The following is a 26,410-nucleotide window of genomic DNA, read 5'->3' as shown; positions in this document are numbered from 1 at the left end:
CCTCAAAGTGCGGATATACCTTCTTCAAACATGTTACAAGCTGAGCTGGCTCTTTGAACACTATCATTCTGCTTAAATTCAGGAAGCAGGCTTTAAAAATGCAAAAGGCATACAAGTTGTATTTCAGTGCAAATCTTCAGCTGGTAATTGGAAAAGATTCCAACAATTAAAAAAAAAATCCTTTGTGTCAACCCCCCCCCCCAAGCCAAAATGAAGGGGAAAAAAAAAAATAGAACAAAACCAAAACAGAATTATAGATGACTTTGGAAATTTTTTTTAGGAGTCCACAACTTCCAATTAAAAAAATAAATTTTTTCAGACATAAAAGAATCATTAAAAAAAATACCAACCCACAAAAGTGATCTTGCTTTGTTTAGATTGATCTTCATGTAGAGAACGAGCTCCGGTGAGCGCGTCTGAACTTGACTTGTGAAGAGTAGAGCCTGCGTAAGTTGCGAGGCTGTGGTGTGCGAGTGACCGAGTGACCGCAGGCGGGAGGGCAGCGCAGGGCGGCCACCCGCTGCTGAGTCAGCCATTGAGCCCTTAGGTCGCAGTGCATCTGTGGATTTTAGGAATGTTCCATCGCTGTGTGACACACACTCTGCTTCAGCGTCACAGATTTTTTATAAATGGTTCAAACTTGATGAAAAAGAGTCACAAGAGGCTGAAAACATCAAGACCTCAAAAATATGAATGCAAAAATATTAAGGGGGATGAACCAATTTTGTAGATACCTGCATACAAAGTTTCTAGAACATCTATAAAAGCACAAAGTCATAAGAATTTATTTTCCATTACATTAGTTTATATAAAATGAATAAATAGTATTTATAGATTTAATGTGTCTTATGTACATATACATGTGCTCTGTTTTAGCTTAAATAAAAATGCTACAAAGTGGGGGACCACTTTAGGGAGAAATCATAACCATAACCCAAAAGAAAAAAAAAAAATCAGGCTTTTAAACTGTCAACCCAAAAGCCTCCCTAAAGAAGTTTCCAGGTGTATCCAAAAAGAAGCCATCAATAGAGAGACTCTAGTGACACTGTGCAACCCCTCCTGTCCCCTACAACGCGGAGTGGCAACGTGGACTTTCCTTTCACTGGCAATGGCCACTAGCTCAGCTAGTGCCTAAACTGAGTTATTGCTGAAGGTTACATAGGAAAAGAGATTGGAATTCGACCAAATATCACTTATTTGGGGGGAAAAAGAGGCATAATCACTTTTGCTAAGTGGGAAATGGAGATCTTGTTTATCTCTGAGGTAGGAAAAAAAAAAAAGTTCCAGAGACAAGTAGCATTAACAAACCCGAGGGGGGATGTGCCTTGAGATTGCAGCACACAGCGAGGTCCCAGGGACAGCACACAGAGATTGTACCGTGTCGTCTGCGAGAACACACAGTGCTGGAACTTTCTAAGCTGTGCGGCCCCGGGGCCACGCTGCCAAGGTGTCCGGTTTAAGTGAGAACATTGCTCCCCTCCACGCGCGGCGGCTGGGTGGGATGCTGGGGGCGTGGAGGGTGTTGGCTGGAGGTATTCCTGACTTCCTCACTGGTGAGGTCCGTGGTTAAGTGCTCTTAAATTCTGCTTTCAAAGCTTACTTTGGAGTCTGAGACCGGGGTCTCAATTTTGAAAAGTTTGTTTCCTTCAGTTTCCTAAGCACGAGACACACTTGGACACTTCTCCTAGGCAAGTAACACAGTAAGCCAGAAAACTTGAACTATATGAGGACAGTAAAGGAGAGGGGGAAGTGGCTGAGATGTGACAATTGCTTACTTGGTTCTAAGAACTCTTGGGTGCTTTGAATTGATTGGAATGTACGGTCTCTCAGTAGAATTTTTATGGAGAGAGAGAAGCTAGTGGATGCAATCAGAAACCCACAATCTTACGTACTTCCTTGAAAACGTTTACAAAGCTGATTTGGTAAAGGTGGTACACTGAAGTTGACGTGCAAGGGCGTTGTGGGCAGGTCCCATACACTACCTAATCAGATCCACACGGACAGGACGGCCATCCTGGAGGCAGCCGGTGGGCGGGCGGGCAGGTGGGCGGGCAGGTGGGCGGGCGGGCGCGCTTATAGCCCAAGACTCGTCTTGCGGCTGTCCTGCAGCTTTCTTCTCTTGATGCCGGAGCTGGCGTAGCCCTCGTCGCTGCCCAGGCTCTGCATGCTGCCCCGCTCGTCAGAATCACTCACGCTGCTGCTGCTCCAGTCCAGATCCACCGTGAGATAGTCTGTGCTTTCCACATCCACGTCGATTTCTTCTGTGGGAGCAGGCAAGAGAGAGGCATAGGTAAAGGCACCCCGCAGGAAGGCAGGCAGCACCCCCGCCCAGCCCCCAGCGGTCCTTAGCTAACAGGAAGACAGGACTCAGGATTGGCAGCCACACCGTGGTGCTTCCCTAGGTCAATCTTACTGCCCTTTATGCCCGCTTGCCCTCCTGCGAGCAGCTCTGTTCTGAGGGCCTGGCAGGTGGAGAGGGAGGAGGGGGATGAGAGCAGGGAGGACGAGGGAGGAGGGAGGGCGCTCACCCCTGTCCGAGTCCGAGCGCTCGGAGGAGACTGTGGAGCCGATGCTGTCCATCCGTATCCTCTCAATGCCCAGCTTCTCCAGCTGCCTCTTCAGGTGTCGCTGCTCACGCTGAAGCTGGTCTATTTGGTGAATGGCTTTCCTGTCACAATCTTCAAGTTTCTGCAAGTCAAAGGGGCAGCTGTTGGGGCCTACAGGCAGATCCTTACGTGGCCATGACTTTGTGTCTTCCCTTCCAGCAGTGAAATGTGCTAACTGTCCCAGAGCCAGCTGGTGTGTGTTGCTAGAGACAGGAAGTCAGGGGGCCAGAGACTGTGGGCTTCCTTCTGTGTCCTCAGTGTTGACAAGCTGTGGACAATGGTTTGTCACTGGGGTGAGCTCTGCCACTCTGGCATTCTATATTCTTTCTTTTTTTTTTTCTTCTTGAGACAAGATCTCGCTATGTAGCTCAAGCTGGCCTTGAGCTCACTTTGTAGCCTAGGCTGGCCTCGAAGTTGCAACGATTCTCCTGACTCAGCCTCCAGAGTGCTAGGATTATTAGCGTGTGTCATCACACCAGGCTTCCATACCCTTTAATTTTGGAACAGAAGACTGCAGGCAGGGACCCCCTCCATCAGGTTCCCTTGTCTCACTGAGCCCCTCAACATCTCATCTCTCAGAACTCAAGAGATGGAAGCTTCAAAAATGTACTTCTATTTAAAATTATGTTTATTCAAGTGCATGCCCCAATTACATGAGTACTTTTTGTGTCACGCCAATTCTCAATTAACTTCTGTTTGTTAGCAGGAAATAGCAGTCCCTTTTGAAGTCTTGATTCCAAATTGTCCAACAGAAGAGCTTATAAAACACATTTCCAAAGAAAATTTATTTTTACAAATCTGCCCCCTAGCTTCTCAAATTCTTCAGATAATTAAGAAAAGTGTTTAATTGTAGCTGTTTTGCTTTAAATAGAGGGTTTTTTTTTCCTTCTAGAATTGTCATGTATGGCAGGATACTAGCCATAATTACAGTGGTATTTATCCAACCAAGATACGGCTATAAAAACATGCTAACTAGAGCTTTGGGATGTGGCTCTCGGAGTTGGGATAACACCTTACTACGCTCTGGTATTCAGTGAGGACTGAGGGGTGACTCTGGGCTGACACTGTGAGGTTCGGGGAATACAAGGCAAGCATGAACACCTGTCTCCTTTGGGGAGCTGGATGATGGATGTGCCCTAAAGCCACAGGAACCACCGTTAAATGTGTACTGTGCCCCGGGGGTTGGGGTGCGGGGGCTGTGTTACAAGAAGGAGACTGAGTCAGGAGGATCAATGAAGGCTTCCCTGAGCCAGCTGAGAGCTGAAGGACGAGCAGCACCTAACCAGGCAGAGAAGAGGGGGGAAGCAGCCCACAGAGTGAGCCAGCACAGTGTCTGTGAGGGAAAAGAACAAGGGCTGAAGGAGGCTGGGGGAGGCGGGATGTGTGGCACAGAGGCTGCCTCAGGAGGCGGGAGGGTCAGGCCTGAAGCCACGACGGGCCTGGCAACACTGTATCACAAGCCATAAAGGAACCTTTAGTGGACTACTGCGCTGGTTTGAGCTTTGGAGGGATTGCTCTTAGGAACCAGGGAGAGAAGCTCTCTGAGCTGCCAGAGGGATGGAGGGAGGAAGGGAGGTGGAGGAGGCCTCTGAGGGGTTTGTTACAGTTGACAGTGGTGTGGTGAAGACAGAAGTAGAACAGGTTGCAAAATATTTAGGTCTCGGGGATGACTTAGCTCTATATAGCTAAGAAACCAGAGATGCCTCATGTCTGAGCTTCTGGCTTGTGTAACTGCATGGAGAGGTAGATGGACCATCTACCGGCAGGAGTCCAGGGCTGAGAAACATGCAGTGGAGTGTGGGACACACTGCATCTGCGGTACCTGGCATTCACACAACCGGCTCAGAGTGCAAGGACAGAACTGGCCTGGAGCTACACCTCTGCTTGTGCCTCTGGCACACAAGCTCCTGCTAGGCAGGGAAGATGAAGAGGTGTCCTGGGTACACTTACCTTTATGTGCAATTTGGCTTTTGTTAATAAACTCAGTGTAGTGTGTCGACTGGATTCAGGCCCAAGTGGCACCAACCCCTTCAACTTCTCCAGGCACAAGCGAAGATGAGCCCGTCTACCAAAACAAGATCATGGCAGCTTGTGAGAATTTCAGAGGGCTAGAATCACCTCAGGAAAGAGGACTTGCTGAACATGGTGGTGCACACCTGTAATCCCAGCACCCAGAAGGCTGAGGCAGGAGGATAACTGTGAGTTGGAGGCCAGCCTGGGCTACAAAGTGAGTTCAAGGCCAGCCTGAATTGCAAAGGAAGAGGAGCCCTAAAAGTGTATAAAGTTGCCCAGCCCCAGCAATTGCAGATGCTGCCAATGAACTTCTGCCACATAAACATAGTTGGAAGCCAGATGGATCTGGTGAAAACTACTGCAAAGTAAAATCCAGAGTTTTGAAGTTAGGTCTATTTGTAAACACAAGGGTTGAGCTAAGGAAATAATATCTGAGCTTTGTATTAGGACACTTATCAAGTTTTTTCTCTATTTCTGAGTTTTACAGTAAACCATAGAACATCCAAATCAGAAAATAATGACATTCAAGGGGAGATATCTTTTAACTAATACTTTTCTTTGCAAGAGATCCTATCTAAAACCACTGTATCACTACATCACTGCTGTACACAGTATTTTGAGATGAGAATGACACTGTGTACAGTTAGCCAATGAAGCTTTATAATAGCAAAAAGAGGGCTGGGGAGATGGTTCAACGGAATAAGTGCTTCCCTGGCAAGTGCAAGGGTGTGAGTTCAATCCCCCATTCCACCAAAAAAAAAAAAAAAGCAAAAAGAGTAAGGTGTAGTTGTGCATGTCTGTGATCCCAGTACTCAGGTGGCTGAGACAAGAGAAACACTGCAAGTTTGAGACCAACTTGGGCTACAAAGTGAGCTTTTGGCCAGCCTGAGCTGCATAGTGATACTCTGTTTCAAAAAGACAAAACAAAAAAACCCAACTGGCTAAATACATTATGTTACCTCCAAATAGTAGGCTGTTACATGGCTGTGAAAAAATAAATGAGAACATACTCTATGTACTCTTGGGAAAGGTTTCTGAGCATATTGTTAAATGGCTTCTGCTGAAACAACCACTGAAGAACAGTAGTCGTGGCCCTCTGCTATCCCATGGCTGCGGGCCTCAACAAGGGCCAGAAGGTGGCTAAGAATGTGAGCAAACCCAGGCACAGCTGCCATCGTGGACGCCTCACCAAACACATCAAGTTCGTGCGGGACATGATCCAGGAGGTGCACGGCTTCACCCCCTACAAGCAGTGTGCCATGGAGCTGCTCAAGGTCTCCAAGGACAAGCGCGCCCTCAAGTTCATCAAGAAATCCATGCCAAAAGGAAGTGTGAGGAGCTGAGCAATGTGCTGGCCGCCACAAGGAAGGCAGCTGCCAAGAAGGACTGAGCTCCTCTGGAATAAAGCTTTTAGAAAGTTTACAGTGAAGGTTTTTTTTTTTGTTTTGTTTTGTTTTTTTGCGGAACTAGGGATTTGAACTCAGACCTTCGCGCTTGCCAGGCAAGCGCTTATTCTACTGAGCCATCTCCCCAGCCTAGAAAGTTTAAAAAAAAAAAAAAGTTAAATAAAGAAGAGCAAGGTATCAAACCATGATTACAATGTGCTACCTTTGAGTAAAAATGGAAGTTACTTTTTTTTTTTTTTTTGTAGTACCAGGGATTGAACTCAGGACCAGGGCCCAAAAATGGAAGTAAAATGAGAGCTTCTATATATGTTTACTTGTATGTACACAAATAAATCAGATTGGTTCATAAGAACCTAATCACAATGGTTGGGAGGAAAGAGGCAGAAAATGATGAAAAAAGGAAGAACTTTTGGTTTTTCAACTGTGTAAACCTCCTGCTATTCAAAAATTGAATTTTTCTAAATAAGCATACCTCATTGGATGAGGAGGAAACCACAGCCACTTTCTCAAGAAAGAATCTTTCCTCACAAGGTGACCGGAAACACAAAGAGTCCCCGCAGTTGTGGAGTTTATACTTCATCGAAACCTTGGTTTGGGCTTTATTCTAGGACCTAGCAGTTTCCATGAATGTGAGAAACATCACATACTCAGTTTTTGCTTAAGCCCATCAGCCCTATAATATTAGCCTTCGCAAGCTGTTTCAGAGCACAGAGACGTCTCCACTCTCCACTGCTCCACTTCTGCTGTTCCCAGGGAAGCTCACCATGCTCCCTGTCCTGTTTGCTATCTGTTACTGTTACATTCAGCTCAAACTCCTTTCAGTGCTGGGGCAGCAGCGAACTCACGGCTGGGCAGCCACAGAGTCCCCAGCTCACACGTGCTGCGTATGCTTCCTGAAGGCCAGTGGCAGCAGCTGGACCAGACCTGAAGCTCCCAGAGCACAGCGTCTGTCTCTACTACATCTCGGAGCAGAGCCCTGCTCAGCCTTAGGCTGTAGATAAATGTCCATTTCCATGCACAGCTCCCCAGGCAGAGCTTCCTCAGAGGCTCTCCTCCCACCGACTGGAAAAGAGAGCAAGGCCTACTGGTTTGTAACACCCTCTTCTTCCTCTTAAGAGTTTTAATATGTGAGCAAAAGTTAGCAACATGGATCAAAAGAAGAAAATCTCATCAGAAAACTAGGACAGGTGGGCAGGTATGAGGCCAGCCTCAGAAGTCAGCACTGTCCACCAAGGCTTGGGATGTGCCCTCAGGTTAGAGCTAGTAAGTACTGGCTGCTCATCCTTCCAAGGCACCTGCCTAGCCTGGCTCAAGAGAAAATTGTCCTCTAAAGACCCTCCAAGGGCCTTCGAGCTTTGACAACTTTGAGGAGTACAGCACTCATTCCTGAGCTGGAAAGACATACAGGCACAAATGTGTCACTGCTCTATGAGACTCCCCCCTACTCTGAAAACTCGTCCCATGAGAGAGCCACGAGAGAAGACTCACATGAACAGAAGCACCTCCCACTACTGTATGAGGGAAAAGCAAACAGAGGAAGAAGCTATGTGTAAGACGTTCACTTTGGATAATAGTCTGCAAAATGACATGAAAATAGATCATGCCACTAGAAGCACAAAGGGAAAGTACAACCAGTTGCTTAGACAGAAAAGTAAGTGACATTCTCACATATATGCTCCCCAAGGCTGGAGGCTAATTTTCAAATTAGGAGAAACAATTATAGGGTTGGGGAGATGGCTCAGTGGAATAAGCAGTTCCCTAGCAAGCGCAGGGGTCTGAGTTCAATCCCCAGTTCTGCAAAAAAAATAAATAAATAAAAATAAAATTATATTTAGACATTTTGAGCCTCCTTTGCATATGACTCAGAGCTAACAAGGACTAACCTTATTAGTCCTTTTGTGATGTGGGTTTATATATAGATATGAGTATTTACATTTTTAGGAAGTTTGTCTACTGATAAAAATATTAAAAAGTCATCTTTTGATGCACTGTCATTTCTAGTTAGACAAATCTTCCCCAGAGCCAAGTTTTCTCTGGGCGTGATGGTGTATGCCTATAATCCCAGCACTTGGGAGGCTGAAACAGGAGGGCTATTGCAAGTTACAAGCTCAAGACCAGCCTGGGCTATAAAGTGAGCTCAAGGCCAGCCTGAACTGCACAGCTAGAGCTTGTCTCAAAAAGACAAAACCAACAAACAACCCCCCTCCCCCAAAAAGCAAGTTTTCAAGTAATACTACCAGCGTGAAATTAGGAGTAAATCTTTTAACTAATTCAAAAGGTATTACCTGTTTTACAAAACTAAGACCAGCATTTTTCCTGACTTTTCAGAGGCTCAAAGTCCACTTCCGTCTCTGTCAGTATCCGCCTGGAGCTTCCCCAGTGCCTGGGTGCTCTGGTCTGTAGGCTCACTTACCACCACCTACAGACACACCCCAGTTGGGGTGAGAAGGCAGCAGATTAAGTGGGCTTGGTGCCAGCCATTGTAGAGTAGTGAAACTCAACCCCTGCACTGGATATCAAAGCAACAGGTGCTCTGTCACAACTTCCACTGAGAATCCTCAACTTTGTCTCTGAGGCTGAGACAGGAGGATCACTATGAATTCGAGGTATGTAGCAAGACCCTGTACCAAATAATGTCTGTCTGCCTCTCTCTCCTGGAATCTGGACTCCTTTGGTCAGCCCTGAACATCCACAGAGATCCTAGGTTCAAAACAAGCAGTAGATATGTGCCTGCCTCATCTCTCCTTGGCAGCCCCTGTTCCATTCTGATGCAGGTCTAACTCCTCTTGGGGAGGCAGCAGGGCTTTTGCCAAATATTCTCAAGAGAAAGCCACAGGATGCCTCACTCTGTCCTCTCCCAGTGGATCTCCATCACACCTTCTTGGAACTGTCCTCCTCCTAAGCAGGGCTGCCTTCCAGCTTCGGGCCTAGCAGGAAGTGACTGTGCCCAGTGCTACTTAGTGCTGATCTGTACTGCTTTGTACTAGCTTACAAGCTTTGACAAACTTCACCCACTGGCTCTTCAGAAAGATTGCTTTCTTCTTCATCATCATCATCATTATTATTATTATTATTTGCGGGACCAGGGACTGAACTCAGGCCGTGGCAAGCGCTTATCCCACTGACCTTTCTCCCTGGCCCCAAGATTGCTTTCATTATTATACGGCTGATATATCTTTGGTCTGTAGTAGAGAAAGGAAACGAATCTCTTACCTGAACTATAATCAGCAGGACTCCCAGTCAAGGGTGGCCTATACCTAGTGAAAAGTCATTCCAAACTATATATTCTCTTCAGTAAATTTTTTTAAAGGATCCCACATTTTATTTACTTTATTACTATTTTAATATTCTAAATCTATCCCTCACTGTATAACCAAACACTAGCATAATGATGAAGAGTAAAGGTGGGATCCTGGCTCTACCACTTACTCCTGGAGACCTCAAGCAGACTGCTTTGCTCTGTGATGCATCAGTTTCCTGAATGAGGAAGACACCTGCCGAGAGGGCCACTGAGCACAGAGATAGAGACAAGTCATGGAAGCCACCGGCCTCCCTATGTAGGATTTGTTTACTCCTAGCTTCTTCTGCAAAAGCATAACCACGTGCGCAAACCCAGATAATTATAACACTATGATGTTCCCTTAAAAATCAACGGGGAAGGGCCAGGGAGATAGCTCAGTGGACTAAGTGCCTGCCTGGCAAGCAAAAGGACCTCAATCCCTGGTACCACATATCATGCTGGCCACATGCTGCGCTGGCCACTGAAACCGGGGGTGGTGGCACACACCTGTAGTCCCAGAGCTGGGGAGGCTGAGACAGGAGGATCACTATGAATTCGAGGTATGTAGCAAGACCTTGTACCAAATAAATAAACAAACAAATAAATCTTTTTTAAAAAATTTAACAGGAAACATAAAAGTGTCTCCCTAGACAGATAGACACTACCTGCTCAAATCCAATCCACTGACCTATTACTTAATAAAAACTGACATGTTGGGCTGGCCAGATAGCTCAGCGGACTAAAGTGCCTGCTCAGGCAGAGCACAGTGGCCAGGGTTCGATCCCTGGCGTGCCATGCTGGCCCCACCCCCGGAGCACACTGAGATAGAGTGCGCCTACAATCCCAGCACTTGGGAGGCTGCAAACAGGAGAATCACTACGAGTCGCATCTGTGCAGTGAGATCCTGTACGAAATACATTAAAAAAAAAAAAAAGTCACAAAACTGACATCTTTTGTCATTAATACGTTTAATGGAAATTAAGAGTCTTTTTCTATGTAGTACAAATAGTGCTTATGCCAAAGGCACTATTTCTTTATGTTAATGAGTATAAAGGGAAGAACTGTGCCCCGCTCACTGGGGGGGGGGGGCGGCAGCGGTAGAACCGACCTCAGGGTCAGGAGGGACGCACAGGCCTCCCTTCCACGTCTGCACACTCTCAGGGGTCTGGACCCCTCCCATGCCTCTACTGCAATGGCCACAGAGAAGTAAAAAGAGGGGCTCATGGGAGGGGGAGGACAAGCAGAAAACTTAAAATCTCACACAGCAAGAAGAAAATATAGCATGATTAGTAGCAATCTTAAAACAACTTGGGAAGGCTTTGTGGGAAGAAAACTATAAAATGCTGCTCAAGGACAAAAGAAAATCTGAACAAATGGAAAATGGCATATTACTGGATATGAATGCTCAAAGTAAAAATGTCCACGTTCCCAAAATTTGTCCACAAATTTAACATAATTCCAAGAAAGTAAAATCCCAACCATACTCTTTTTAATGCTAAGGAATTAGTCTAGACTTCATCTAGAGGAATAAATGCTCAAGATGCTGCCAACATTTTTGGAAAAGAAGGATAATGAAGAGGAATGTGCTGTAGCAGATATGAAATTCTATTATGAAGCTTCACTAATTAAAAACAGTATGATCCTCAAACAGGATAGAGAGACAAATCAAGCAAAAAGAATAACATGTTCAGAAACAGACCTAAGAATAGACATGAATTTAACACACTATTGAGATAACACTGTAAATCCTGTGGGGGGGAAAACTGCTCTTCATGAAGTGGCAAAGGAGTTCGGAGGTCAACACCCAAGAAAATTGCAAGCAAACAGATTAAAGATGTAAATAGACAATATATTCACACGCCACACGGTTCAGTTCTCTTCCTCAAGTCTTGCTAGCCCGCAGCTGTTATCATTCTTACACAGCCAGACTCAGGCTTGCACACTGTTCTCTCAGACTGGTAGATTTGTAAATCGGGAAAAGCATTCAACAAGAAGAGTAACACTCCAGACAGGCTGTGCTGGATGCAGCCTGCGGGGAACGTGCCTTTCCCTCGAAGGTTTTCCCCGCCTGGGGTACAGCCAAGACTTCAGAGGTGTCGGCTGAGGTGTGAGCGCGCATGCGCACGCCTCTGGGGGAAGCACCCTTAAGGGCAACTACCTCTCTTTATCGAAGGTGTAACTGAAATTAATGAGTCCTTTGCAAACTTTTACAGCAAAGTGGATGGGGAAAAAAAGAATTATAAAGGCGGCAGCCAGTAAAGAAGGTAAATGAGAAACTATGTTCACAGGTAGATATGCTGAAGCACACTGGTTCTTTCATTCATCGTAATTTGTTACGGCTTATGTCTAGTTGTCCCCCCAAGCCTCATGCAGTCAAGGGGTGGCTTCTGGAGTTTGTCATTGATCCAATGCTGGGATTGCAGGAGTGCTCCACCTCGGCCCTGGGGTGGGTAATCTGCATTACAATGTAAGGGAAAGAGGCTAGCTAGCTAAGGAAGCTGCTGTCCCTCCCTTTGCTTTCTGCTCTTTGCCCTGCCTTGAACAGCTGCACTGTGCCATGTGCCACTCTGCCTTGGAGCCAGGTGAGTATGGACTAAAACCTCTGCGGTAAGCTAAATAAACCTTTCTTCCTTAATTTTGGATGTTGGGGATTTTGTCCCAGCAACCAGAGAAAAGTAACTGAGACATTATTGTTTCTCAAAGCATGGCTATGTGTCATTCACCTACAAAATGCTGAACAAGACTTAAAATTCAGTCAGTGATCAAACATGTAAATGAATTACTGCAAAACAATTTACCTGGGCTGACCAAATAGCTCAGCAGATTAAAGCACCTGCAAGCAGGCACAGGAGCTAGGGGTTCGATCCCAGGCCTGCCAGTGAATGAGAATGGGCATGGTGGTGCATGCCTGTAATCCCAGCACTTGGGAGGCTGTAAACAGGAGGATCACTCTGAGTCTGATCTAGTAGTGAGACACTGAACACCCTGTTGACAATTCCCTAAAATAAAATTTAAAAATAATAATAATTTACCTGAGCTACCTTTAAACCATGACAAATATTAGCTTCCATCTAAAGTTTTAGAATGCGTTCATATTTCCCTCTCTCAGATATGTTCCTTTTTTCCCCTTATCCACACACATCTTGTTTAAGTTCCCCTCAGATGGGGCTGGGGAGATGGCTCAGTAGAATAAGTGCTTGCCTGGCAAGCACAAGGGCCTGAGTTCAATCTCTGATTTTGCCAAAAAAAAAAAAAAAAGTTCCCCTCAGACCTTCTGAAGATTCCACAGCCTATCATAACCTTCTCTGCTTTCCAAATATATCACATTTAGTCCTTCGTGCATACTCTGAACTCCTATGTAACTCTAAGTAAATCTTCTGTTACTTTCATTACCAGATAATGGAAGAGAGCAAGCCTTCCATTTCTTGTTAACTCACTGGCACCTACAAATAATAATGTATCAGTAGATACTTTCCTAAGAGTAGAATCCAGTATCTTTAGTAATTCATACCTTTGCCTTTGAGTAAAGCCCTGTTTAACATGACCTTACTGAGTACTAGTTTTCATTAAAAAATTGAGTATAGGATTATCAGCCAAAAAAGCAAAAGAAATCTATTTAACTTGGAGGTTTCACTGCTTTATCTCCTGCCTCAGTGGGGACACAGATGTAGCCAATGAGATACCATTGTAAATTCTGCTGGATAACTGGCAGCTGAATGAAAACAATTTTAGAAATAAGTATGTATAAGCTGCACAGGAAGGAATAGGGTATACAGCGAGCAGAAACAATTCTAGGGAATAAAAAAAATTAACTTCCTAAAAATGATTAGGGGTGACAACAGATTCAGGATTGAGAACAAAGGCTTACCGGGTTAAACAACAACAAAAAATCCAAGTGAAGACTACAAGTCTTACTTCATAGGGGGAAAAGTACATTTCTCCTTTCTCTAAAGGATCCTCTGGTGGGTGGAGGAGATTCTTTGATAAACAAGTGCCAAATGTATCACTATTACTAACTTAACATTGAACCCTGCAAGGGTTTGAAGGTTCATCACAAGTGTGTTGATAAATCTTTGTAGAAAATACAAAGGAAGCAATATACCTAGGGAATATGCATAAATAATAATCTGTGGTGGCTACAATTTGAAGATGTAAGATCATTTCTTTGTTAAAGTATTAAATATATAACTACATTAACATCTCCCTTCCAGAGCTAATTTTTAAATCTGAAACACATATAATTAATGCTTGCTAGTCCTACCCTATCCTATGACAAAAGTGAGGGAATACCAGGGGCTCCAGGTAGGAGACTGGATGCTGACTGAATAATGAGCATATAGCTCCTCTCTAAGCACCTCCCAGGGCAGGCTTTGTCTGCCCAAGAAGTATGGCCCAGGAAAGAAAAATTCTTGTGGAATACATCTCCTGTATAACATCAGTCTGGGCTGGAACTGCAAACTGACTCAGTATTTCACCTCTGTAATAACCAGGCTGCACCCTTAGCCCATGTAGCAACAGACGTGGATTTGTTACAACATTCTAGACTGAAATCTGAATGTGGTCAAGAGAGCCCAGAAGCAGAAAGGGTGGTGCAATGCACACCGCAAGCAAGGCCCTGTGCAGAAGCCAGGCCTTGGCCCTTATGGTATAAGGGACTTAGTTATTTGAAAAGTTGAAATCAAAAAGGGGGGGGGGGACTCAACAAACAAACAAAAAAGTATAGTTGACCTATGATCAATAGAACATTCTGCCAGAAGAGATTCAACTCTTGTGTTAGACCAGATGTCATTAAAATCCTGTTTGGCCAAATGGAAATAATAGCTTAGATCAGGCTGCTGGGTCTTCCCCATAGAGCACAAATCTTTTGTCATATGGTCAGAAGACTTTGGCTGAGGTAATCTCTCTACACCAGCTGTCTAATTCCAGCAAGGCCTGCATATGTACCATTCCAGAAAAATGGGTGCCTACTGTTAAAGGAGATGCCAGAGCCTTCTTTTGAAAGAGTTCATTCTAGCACCTGACTCCTGACCTGTTGGCTGCAATGTGCAGGCATTCACTCGGTCTCCATTTGCTGGAGTTTATTGAAAAGCATTTAAACCAGAGCGATCCCCAGCTACGAGAAAGAAGTAGCAGAATTATCATGAATTGGAGGGCACATCAAAAAGAGCACAGAGCAAAAAAGTCAAAGGTTCCCTGCATTCTAACAATCATCAGTTAATGACAATGACAAACCAACAGCAATCTAAAAATATATAAACTCAGACATACCTTTTTTAAGACATGCGAGACCTATGTGGAAACACTATGAAACTTTGCTTAGAGTCAGAAAGAGGTCTGAAAACAGAGAAATAGATGTTCTGCAAATGGCAGGGGACTAAGAGATGGAGGAAGGGGGAGACAAAAGAATTCAGATGTGTTCTGTGCATGTCCCAAGTCCCCACAATGAATGTGGTCAACACACTAGAAACATGTTCTATTATGAATAAATTATTAAAAAGAAAAGAGGTCTGAATAAGTTAAGACACATACCATATCCTGAATGATAATACTTTCACATAATCCTTTATATTACAGAATATTTTAAGAAGGATTTTTGTTTTTTTTTGCTCCAAATACCTTCAGGGCAGGTTTGACTGGCTGGAGTTGTGGGGATCGAACCACAGCAACCTGAGCCTGACTGCTTTGTTGAAGCAGCCACTTAAAGAACTGAGCTAAGGGGCAGGCCCCCCTATAGAATATTTTAAAAGTAAAGAATAAACTTCTAAGTGGGAAATTGGGCAAAGGTTATTTTTAACAGAAAACACACACCCACACACCCCTATACATACATTCAACAGTTGTTCAACTCTGCTAGAAATACAAGAAATGCAAATTAAAACAAATTGCTTATGTGTTTTTACTGTTTGCTTATCAGACTCACAAAGCTCTTAAGCTACATAACAACTTATGAAGGTATAAGGAAAATACTGACTGTAACCCACTTGGTGGGGAATGTAATCAACACCAAAGCCCATCAACTCCTACATACCATTAATTCCATAGCTATAAATTTATCCTGCAGAAATAAGACTATTGATAGAGCTTTATCTACAAGGTAGTTTAAAGAAACATTGTTTATATTAGCAAAATACTAGGAAGGACCTAAAATAGGAAATGGTTTATACAAGTAATGATATATCCGTACGACATAATATTGGGCATTCACTGTAAGTGACAGATTGCTAGAAGTGGAAATTTAATAACATCTGAAAATGTTCATAACATAAATTGAAAAAAGCAAGCTAGAAATAATGTAATATGTGATCTGTTGGTTAAAAAAATACACAAAGATATTGATGGACATAGAACAAACATTAGCAGTTGTCACCCTAGTAGGTTTGTGCTTTTCTGAATTTTCTAGTTTTCTAGACCAAACTGTATGGTAGAATAATTTTTCCAAAAACAATGAGAAAGATAAATTTCAAAGTTCTTTTAGTTTTTCTTTGACTTTCAAAATTATGGCTGACTTAATGTTTAGTATTATTTTCTATATTTCTCAAATTTTCACAAAATTGGCTTAATTTTTAAAAAATAAAAAAGGATAAACCGATAGCATTTCCTTAGGAAGCCAACCTCTGCAAGTTAGTTAAATTGCAGAGAAATACAGGCCAGGGGCCACCAGCCGGGCTTCCTCCAGAGTGAGGCTGGATATGGCTTCGGGGCAGGGGGCCGGCACTTCCTGGGCTCTGCACTCCCAGCACCTACCGTGTGGCATAGGTGTTCAGCAAATGCCAAGCCTGCTGAGTGGAAAATAGCACGACCGCCCTTCTAGATGTCTTCCCTTTCATCTTCCCACCCGTGCCCTGCTATTTAAAAGTGTCAGTGTTAAGTACAACACTGTCATAGTGGAGTTCTGATAACCTAGAGTTAACGTAATTATTTAGAATCTCTAAAGTGCCATAGAAAGATTTCTGTCTAAAAACACTAACCAGAGTATAATCAACTCAGAAACATCAAAGAGAAAAAAAGTTTCCTATTTTGGAAGTTCTTGTCCTAAGTGGCTTTTGTTTGGCTTTGCTTGTTTGTTTGTTTTGAGAGCCCTGGAGATCTTTTTACGTATTGTTTTAAAGTTTGAAAAATTGCTCAAGTATATTAACATTCAGCGGAATGGGATTCTTTATAGGATTCGACTGCAAAAGCTGCAGAGACTACAAGAGTATAGCTGTTTAACTGACCTCAAAGGTTTTAAAGCATATGCCCTGGCATGGGAGAAACCTGGACAACTGAACTTCCCCAGGACTGCAGCAACAATGCTTGGCTAAATTAAATAAATTGAGTTCCTACTTCTTTCTTTTCTCTTCATATGTTCCAGCCCAGAGAAGGAATTATTAAGACCTTATAAGTCCAAATTCCAAAAAGAAAGGAAAGTAGAAAACAAACCCTTCAGTAAGCAGTAGTTGGCTGGTCATATGGAAGCAATCTAAATTATAAGCAGCAAGTCCAGTGGAGATGTCATACCCAGTTTTCTAGAATTGTTGCCTCCAGAGAGTCCTGTATATATTTCAGTCTTAGCACTTAGTGTATTAACTGAACCAATCCATCTCATTAGATAAACCACACATTTCTGTGGGCTGGGGACCTGACCAGCATGGACTCACTTAATATCCAGTATTCAGCACAAGCTCTTGGGCCACACAAGGCAGAAAATAGATATTACTGCCAGGCATGGTGGCGCATGCTTGTGATCTAGCTCTTGGGAGGCTGAGGCACGAGGATTGCTGTGAGTTCAAGGTCAGCCTCAAGGCTAACCTGAACTAAAAGCAAGACACTGTATCAAGAAAAAAAAAAAAAAAAAGAAACAACTCACTCCCAAGCTGCTAAAATAAATAACACAATGATATCATGTAGCATTCTTGAAGAGGTAAAAGACACAAAACCTTTACCTGAAGGGATGGTACATAATAACACAAATAAATAACCAAGTGTGAGGTTGGAGGGGAGAAGGACTAGAAAGCTTCTTGGCAGAAATAGATCCAGTTTACCCAGTTTACTGCAAAGCTGGCAGAAGGGAGAGGGCTAATGATGAGAACAAGAAGCATCAGTTTGTAGTTCATGATACATAAATTCCTAAAGCACAAAGGAGGCTCTGAATTAAAACATGGTATTAAGCTTTAGATCTAAAGTGTTCCCCCCAAAATCTCACGTTCAAAGAGGGGTCTTGTCAGAGGGGGCCTGGTCTGAGGGGGTAGGTCAGTGATGGCGGGTCACTGGTGGCTTGGAAGGGTGTACTTCCGGGCTTGGCTCCACCCTTCTCTTCCTGTTTCTGGCCACCATGACATGAGCAGTTTTCTCTACCAGGTCTTTCATCATGTTGTTCTGCCCTGAACTCTTCCAAACATGGACTGAACTAAAAGCTGTGAGCTAAAGTTAACTGATCCTTTAAATTGTGGGTTCCAGGCTATTTTGTCCCAGTAATGGGAAAGTAGCTAATACAGATTTGGGTACTGAGAGTGGGGTCATTGCTGTGACTGTATTATAATCACATGGTTCAGAAACATTGGAACTTGTTTGCCAATTTGGAAAAGTTTGGGGAGGCAGGCTACAGAGTCCCTACATCGCTGTAAACAGAGATTAATGGGCGACTCCAGCGGGAGCTCAGAAGACAAGAATGTAATACAAATGTGGACAATAAAGTCCAGGCTCAATAGGTTTCAGGTGGGAATTGAATCAGGGGCTGTGTATGTTTTATTCTACTAAATTGTCTATGTGTTACCCACATCCTATGCCCTAGTTTCTGATTGAATTTAAAGGTGGTAAGTTAATTAACTGGTGGACTAAATTTTGGCCATTCAATGTTTAAGTTGTGGCATGGGTACTGCTGGGTTTCAGATTTATAATAGAATGAGGAGCAAGAAACAGAACTGAAAGATGTGGGAAATCTTGCTCATGGCCAGAAAGGAAGCACCTGTAATGTTGGAGCCAAGAAGGGTATCACTCCTGAAAAGATTAGCATTAAAAAGACCCCAGATACTTTGCATCAGAGCAATAGGAAAGAAGACTTGAAGGTATCTCTGGAATCAGAAAGACATCACCCATTATAGGCTAAAGATACAAGAAAAAGTTTTTTAAAATGTATCCCTTTCATTTGAGAAGAGAGTCCCGTTATATGAAATATTTAACTTTTTTTTTTTCAAACTCACAGCTAAGATTGCCTTCAGTCTCAGAGAAGACTTTGGATCACTTATGAAACTATTAACTTTGGTGACTCTTAGAGATGAACTAAATGCATTTTACACAATGACATAGTCATGAGCCTTTTGAGGCCAGAGGTAGAACATTACAGGTTCACTTTCCCCAAAAGCTTCATGTTCAGAAGTAGGGCCTGGTTGGTGGGGGTAGGCTGCAGGGAGTGTGACGTGGAAGGCATATTCCTACCCCCCGCTGCCTTCTGGCCAGCCTGGTGTGAGTAGCTTCCCTAACTATGCCTTTCACCACATGTTCCTGCCCTTGACCCTGTCAACTATGTACCACACATGCTGAAACTGAGCCAACAGAAATCTTGCCTCCTTCAAATAGCAGGTGCCAAGTATTTTGTCCTAGTGACGTTAAAGAGGCTGACATGCATGGTCCGTATCAATCCCACAGAGAAGACATGGGAGAAGCACATGTGCAATGAGGCATACTCTGTGTCACACACACTAGATTCCACAGTGGAAAACCAAATGTTTGCCTTCCTGCAAGGTCCTACCTGCATGGTGAGGCTTGACCTGTTCCTTCCCTGGCGAAACATAAATACCATTCAGACACTGACTTTCAGAATTAGGCTCTTTTTTCAAAGAGGGTTTGCAGGAACTACCACATGTATTTATAGAGCCATCACTGTACATTATCTTCTTGCTCACGGGGCACCGAGAAAGCCATTCGTTTGGAGGGGAAGCCTGCGTTTCAAGCTGATGGCGCTCAGAGACCAGAATGCAGCCTGTTCACTGGTTCTCAGCCCTGGCTGCACGTGAGAATCACCTGGGGTGCTTTCAAAAACAACCACTGCAGAGTCTCAGTACAAACCAGTGAAAGCAGAATTGCGAAGGGTGAGGTCTGTGTATTTTTTTTTTTTTTAAAGCTTCACAAAGAATTATCATTAATTGTTTTCCAGCATAGTAAAAGCAAGCTTTTCTTTCTTTCTTTGTAAGTTTTTGCTAGGGATAGAAAATTTGTTTTAAAGTATTTCATGGAGAGGCAGTGGCTTTGGTTATAGAAGACTGGCAAAAATGTTCAGAATTATTAAAGGTGGGTATTGCATACAGGGTATTTGATTCATTATTCACTGTATTTTTATATATTTGAAATTTTCCAAAATAAAATTATCTGATGGAATCAGCAGAAATATACATCTGCTCTCATATCTCCAAAACATACTACCCATATGTATAAATATAAATATATATATATATTTTTTTCAGAACCAGGGATTGAACTCAGGCCCTTGCTCTTGCCAGGGAAGCGCTTAATCCACTGAGCCATCTCCCAGCCCCAACATAATTTTTTTTTTTTTTTTTTTTTTTGCGGAACGGGGGATTGAACTCAAGCCCCTGTGCTGGCCAGGGAAGCACTTATTCCACTGAGCCATCTCCCTGACCCCAATTTTTAAAAAATATGTGGGAGGGCCGAGTTTGGCCCCTGGTACCAAAAAATAAAAATGTATGGAAATAAAAATTTTTCAGGCAATTCTAATGTACACTGTTCCACTAGAAACTACTAGGTTACATCTCTGAAGGAGGGGCAACTTGATCTGGAAAAGAAAGATTTAAATAAGCAGCCAGAAGAAATCAGGTAAAAGTGATTCAAGTCAGTCTTGTGGCCAGAGGGCAGCAGGCCTCCTCCAGCGGGCTGCCATCTCCTGTTTCTGCCATGCACACATTTGCCTGAATTTTGAGTTTCCTCATTCACAGGTAAACTGTAAGTTGGTATGCGAGTGCGCACACACTCGTATGCATATATGATTTAAATGTCACTGCTGCATGCAATCAGTAGCGAGTCGTGGTGACATTTCCTACGATCTAACATGCTTTCCGCTGTAGAATGGTCACACAAAAGCACGAGTGGGATGGGGGTGAGGCGTGGGGTTTGGTTTTCAGGACTAGGAAATTCTTCATCCACATAAGGGCTATGCTGCTTAAGAAGACCCTGAATAGTTTTTTTTTTCAGTACTGATGATTGAACCCAGGACCTTACACAAGGCAAGGCAAGAGCTCTAGCACTGAGCTTTATCCTCAGTCCTTCCTAAAAATTGTATTTTGAGACTGGGTCTAAGTTGCCCAGGCTGGCCTTGAACAGCCTGCTTCAGCCTGCTCCATAGCTGGGATTTTAGGTATGTGCCTTATGCCAGTCTGAGCAAATTCTTAAATACTATGCTACCAGTGGGAAGAGTGAATAAAGCAACCAAAAGCTTAATGAGTTGAAAATGCATCACAACACCCCATATTTAATCTCCAAAACTCCCAACTCACCTATTCTTCTCCATTTCATTATGAGTTGATCTGAAAGTAAGAACAGTAAGAAAACAAGGTTATTCTCATGTTAGAGGACTATTTCAACACTAATACAATTTTTTAACTTCTTTCTCTCCGAAGTTGATAGGACAGAAGGCAGAGAAAGAGGGGGAAAAATTCACTGGGCTCTACTAAAGAAATTAATCTATTTGGAAACTAGATAAATGCAAATATCTACAATTGAGTTTAAGGAACAGTGACACAGGGAGAGATGTGCATTCCCTAGTGGAAGAGCAACTGCTTTTTATTTTTCTTTTGGCAGAACCGGGGACTGAACTCAGGCCCTTGCGCTTGCCAGGGAAGTACTTATTCCACTGAGCCATCTCCCTGGCAGCAACTGCTTTTTAAAAGGAAATAAAAGAAAACAGCTCAAGTTCACTGTGAACTTGAGTTATGTAATACCACCAAGCTTTCTTTACACTAAGGGTACAACAACGAAGGTGGCACCTCTGCAACCCCACCCCTGCAGTTTTTTTTTTTTTTCTAGAGTAACATACACCAAATTTTATGTTTCATTTTTTGACTATAGGACACTAATTTAAATGGCAAAATAACCCTCTTTTTCAATCTTCCAACTCTCTGAATTAGCTATATTGTCACAAATCCTGAAAGACACTATTACTAAATAGCAACTAAGTAATTTTAGGAGGGGTTTTTCAACATAAAAACAGTATGCTGGCTGAAGCATGTCACTGACTGGTACCACAAATGAAATAATTTTTTTTATCATCCTGTCCTGGGTTGATCCTTCTGTAAAGTGGGAATAAACATGATTGCCAATAACCTACTGAACAAGTGTGGATCAGCGAGTGAGGTAGCAACTGTAGACATGATTAGAGAGCTTGGGAGAAGGGTGTGGTAGGTGAAATTATATCATTACTGTGTTTATAGCTGACCTTGAAAATAAAGTCTGGCTCAAGACCTCATAGACAGGTTTTCACAACGTCACAAGTCAATCAATGTACCCCCTTACTCACATACCTCCTCCCTAACCAGTTATGGACCTGAGGAATCTTACAGTCCTATGCAATAGGTGAACCTTGACATTTCCTATGGGAATTCTCTGTCATGCATCCAGCTAAGGAGTTTCCTCCTGTTCAGGTCGTGAATTCTGTGGGGACAAAGTCTCACAGCAGTCATGGAAGAACACTGCCTTGAGCACACTCAGCCCACTCATCTCAGGGCAGCGTCACCAAGTTCACTCATACCACAGGTGTGGGGGAGCAGGTGGTTGTGTGTGGGCAAAAGTTTGTCTTAAAATGAGAAATTTCTAGCCCAGTGCTAAAGCTTCCCTTCAACTAGGCCTTTGGAAGAATAGGTTTTATTCACGAGGCAAAACAAAAAAATGATAATATGTTCACTTTTAGAGTATTAATTTTCTAGATAAATGATATGAGGACCTTGAAATTGGTTAATTTAAAGGATTTCTACTGATTTGCTTGGTTCTCCCTCATCCTCCTTTAAGTCAATTTTTTCTTCAGGTTTACTTCCTTTAGCGCCCAGCAGGGCACCATAGTTAACAGGAATCTGGCTTGTGCTGTAAACCTTTGGCTTTACATCACGTGACATTTTATTTTTAACAGGTAATAAGTTCAAAGTCTGACAGATTTTAAAATGGATGAAAATCTACAATATCTGGTCAATATTTCCCTGTTTAACTGCAGACTAGGACCATCCCTAATAGGCGGAGGAGGGAAAGGTCAGTATACCAGCACACAGGGTATACTTGCTAAAACTTACTAGATTCTTTGAACAGATCTAGATAGGCAGAGTGACAGGTATATATTAAGTTCTGAATCCTTAAAATAATCTTTATAACACATTTCATAGGAAACCTACTCTTTCCAAACTCTGGAATTTCAAGGGCTGGCCAAATAGCTCAGCAGATTAAAGTGCCTGCAAGCAGGTACAGGGGCCAGGGCTTCAATCCTGGGGCCTGTTGGGCTGGCCCCACCTCCAGGGTACACTGAGATGGCAATCGAGAGTGGGCGTGGTGGTGCATGTGCCTGTAATCCCAGCTCTTGGGAGGCTATAAACAGGCAGATCACTATGAGTCCGATCTAGTAGTGAGACCCCAAACACCCTGTAGACCCTTCCCTAAAATACAAAAATATTAAAAAAATAAACTTTGGAATTTCAGAAACTAGTTTTTATTTCTTACCAGTGTTAAGCACGTGGCGCTTTTTAAAGGGGTACTGTCTACCTAATGCTACTAACATGTGTTTTGTTGGGTAAAATGGAGTTCATCATTAGTAAGAAGCTGGCCTTTCAAACATGATTGGGTCACAGATTCCTGTCATCTCTGTTTATTGGTAAGTATCTATATTTTTTATTAAGGCATTATAAGAATATATTGATACCTGTGTTAAAACAATTTTCCACATGCTTATTAAAGATTTGGTAACTCTGGAATTATATTCCAGATTTGGTAAATCTGGAATAAAGTGCAAATTTTGTTACTTAAAAATATATTCTGTAGCACATGCCTGTAATCCCAGCACTCAGAAGGCTGGGGCAGGAGGATCTTTACGAGTTTGAGACCAGCTTGAGCTACAAAGTGAGCTTAAGGCCAGTTGGGACTACATAGTACAGTGAAACCCTGTCTCAAAAAAGACAATAAACAAACAAACAAATAAATAAATATTTTGATAAAGATAACTAAGTCAAACTATACTGCATCTAAGAAATGGGAAAAGTTCTTGGCTCAAAAAAACTCTTCCTATGAGATCAGCTATATAGACAGTCTTACAAAAAAGAACTTGGTGGCAAGTCCTGAACTTCCTCTTTCTAATGTGTGCCAAAGCTACTTTACTAATGTAACAAAACATTAGAGGTGAATGTGATGGCGCCTGCCTGGAGTCCCAGCTCCTTGGGAGACTAAACTGGAAGATCATTTAAGCCCAGGAGTTTGAAGCCAACCTGGGCCACACAGTAAGACCTCATCACTTAAAGAAACAAAAATAAAAAACAAAGCTCTAGATTTCAGTTCTAAATAATTAGTAATTGATTTAAAAAAATTAGTAAGAAAAAAAAAAGTTTCCAGTAGCTCTTTGGATGATTTCAAACAATCAATATTCAGTTTCATTTGTTCTTGTTGAGTTTTTTTCTTCATAAGCAGCTGTTAAACAAACTGCATTTCAGTTCCCAAGAGGTTTAATATAATGGCTAAATTTCTTTTCTTTTTTTTTTTTTTTTTATTGTACAAAGAAAAGTACTCCCTCAGACTCTGTAAGAAAAGAGCACACCATTTCAGCCCACCATGAACAGGAATAAACTGTTACCCGAGTTCTACAGACCAGCAGCAACCTTTCTCCTATCCCTCCTTCAGTTCAAAATTCTGATCACATGTGGCCTTAGCTCTAAGGCTGACTCAAGCACAGTTGCCGCACTGCTTTCTTGTCTGCTTACTCCTCAGGTAAGGCCCATTCCAAATAGGGTCATGAAGGAAGTGATCACACAACTACATAGTCTTGCTGTGTGCTGTGGCCCCTGCTTATAATCTCAGAGTTCAGGAGGCTGAGGCAGGAGGATTGCTGTGATTTTCAGGCCAGTCTGGGCTACATAATGAGTTCAAGAGCAGCTTAAACAACATAGTGAGACCCTGTCTCAAGACAACAACAATCCCAGAATCAAACAAAAAAAAAAAACCCCTACCTGCTCTTGCTTCATGTTTGATTGATACCATCTCTAGATTTTAATCATGGTTTCCCTGAGATTCTTACACAACTGAATGTATTTCACTAATTCATTATTAGTATTTTTATTAGATAGCCTCTGTCTATAAACATGGAAGGCAAACCCAACTCATTTAACTGAAGGCTAGCACTTTTCTAAAAATCAAGAATTGTGACCATTTTTCAAGAATAATAATGGTTATTGAAAAGAAAATAAATCATTTTCTAAAATTCTCAACTTCATTATTTTTCTTTCCTAATTACCTTTTTGGGACCACATCACTTCTCTTCAACGACATCTCCTTTTCCACCCTACACTACTGGCTATCCCTCTACAACCCTCCTGTGAATCTTAGGAAAAAATAAAGTATTAAGGTATTTTAGCCTCTGACAACTTCAAATCATGAGTAGCCAATATGTTTGTGGACTCAACATTTTTCCAGAAAAATAAACTAAGTGCCCTCAAAGTTCTCCTAAACAAATTTTTAAAAATCAATACTGTAACAAAATGGACTACAACATACTTTTTTTGATGCCTTTTCATAAAACAAATTAGCATAAATAGCTTCCTTCAAAGGCCCAGTACCCATTGCAGAACTGCTGGTGGCTGCCTTCAGGTTATACTGAGATGAGAGGACCAGGAAATACACCGGGTAATTACCAGGTTTCCTCTCCCTGTGCCTTCTTAGTCAAAAGCATGTCACAAGTGTGCTGCTCACATCCTGCGGTTCCACCAACAATAAGGACCACGGGGTGAACCAAGGACAGAAGACACAAGAACACAGGAATTTTAGGCTTAAGTGGGAACAGGCTAGTGTCGCAGAGTCTGCATGAAGCCTCGAGGCTATTCAGATAGCTACCTGCAGGGAGTTACACGTGAGAGTGAGGAAGCAGTAAGAATTGTAAATCAGTGGTGAAAATGTCAATGATTTTGATTTACTGGCAGGAAAGATACAACTAAATGGACTTAACAAAACCTATTTCCTACCTAGTATTTTGAAGGCAAAGAGGGTGAAAAAAGGGAGCAATAACATTAATAAAAAGATTTATATACCAGGAACTATGTGAGAACTTAAGGCCATCTATGAGGCTAAGATGAAAACATCAAAACATATTAATATTTTAATATTATATAATCCTCCATCACCAGAAAGATAGGTTTTAACTTCATTCCTTGTTGCCATCATAAGTAGATATAATAGACAAGCTACTGTTTAATTTAAATATCAAATATCAAATCCTACCACTTATGTCAAGTCAGATAGTTTAATGTTTATAAAATTTTCACTGTAAAAATAAAGTGAATAATGTCCAGCATTTTGAACTATAGAAAACTTGCCCTGAACCTGCAACTTTTGAAGGCAAAATATTTCCCTGTTGTTAAATCTCACTTGAAGCTTTCACTGATTTTTCACTCATTAGTGAAGAAACGGCAAGTTAAAATTTTTAAAAAGTTCATAAAGAAATGTAAAACATTTCTATGGATTTTTTCAACTTATACAAAAGGGCTGCTTCGGCCTCTGGCTTAGGACCACGTGTGCATTACTGAATCACGATAGCCACTTAATGTATTTACAGGATCATAATCACAACAGGCAACTTCAATTCTGCCGTTGGTGTCACCTAGAGTATAATCTGAACGAGAAAGAAAAATATTTACCAAATTACCTGCTACTGCTGTTATTCTTCTTGGATTTATTCCTCCGTTTTAAGGCATCTCTGTCCTTGTTATTGTATGGTAACATGGAGGCATAACCATGTTCAGCTTCTAGAAAACCGGAGGGTCCAGTTAATGAATGAGCCCAGAACATTTAATACTCTCTCTCCCCTTTCACAGTACAGTATTTCCTTTTTCATTTATTTCTTTATTTATCTTTGAAAGAACACTGTGAAAATGAACAGA

At 42.4% G+C, this 26,410-nt stretch overlaps 1 protein-coding gene across 2 annotated transcripts in view; it reads right to left on the bottom strand.

Annotated features, from left to right (window-relative positions):
• Window positions 1-285: 285 nt before the first annotated feature.
• Mxd1 (MAX dimerization protein 1) overlaps window positions 286-26,410 on the bottom strand; it is a 27,073-nt gene continuing 948 nt past the window's right edge. The window contains exons 2-6 of one of the 2 annotated variants that reach the window (XM_004634046.2): window positions 26,176-26,275; window positions 20,792-20,821; window positions 4,557-4,671; window positions 2,529-2,688; window positions 286-2,261 (exon numbers count right to left, since the gene is read on the bottom strand). In XM_004634046.2, the coding sequence (XP_004634103.1) occupies window positions 2,074-2,261; window positions 2,529-2,688; window positions 4,557-4,671; window positions 20,792-20,821; window positions 26,176-26,275 (593 nt within the window). In that variant the 3' untranslated portion in view covers window positions 286-2,073. The remainder of the gene's footprint in view (window positions 2,262-2,528; window positions 2,689-4,556; window positions 4,672-20,791; window positions 20,822-26,175; window positions 26,276-26,410) is intronic. The other variant, XM_004634047.2, reaches the window with a different exon arrangement.

Source organism: Octodon degus, unplaced genomic scaffold (genome assembly GCF_000260255.1).
Source record: "Octodon degus isolate 3935 unplaced genomic scaffold, OctDeg1.0 scaffold00058, whole genome shotgun sequence".
NCBI lineage: Eukaryota > Metazoa > Chordata > Mammalia > Rodentia > Octodontidae > Octodon > Octodon degus.
This window is presented reverse-complemented; position numbering and strand designations above follow the sequence as displayed.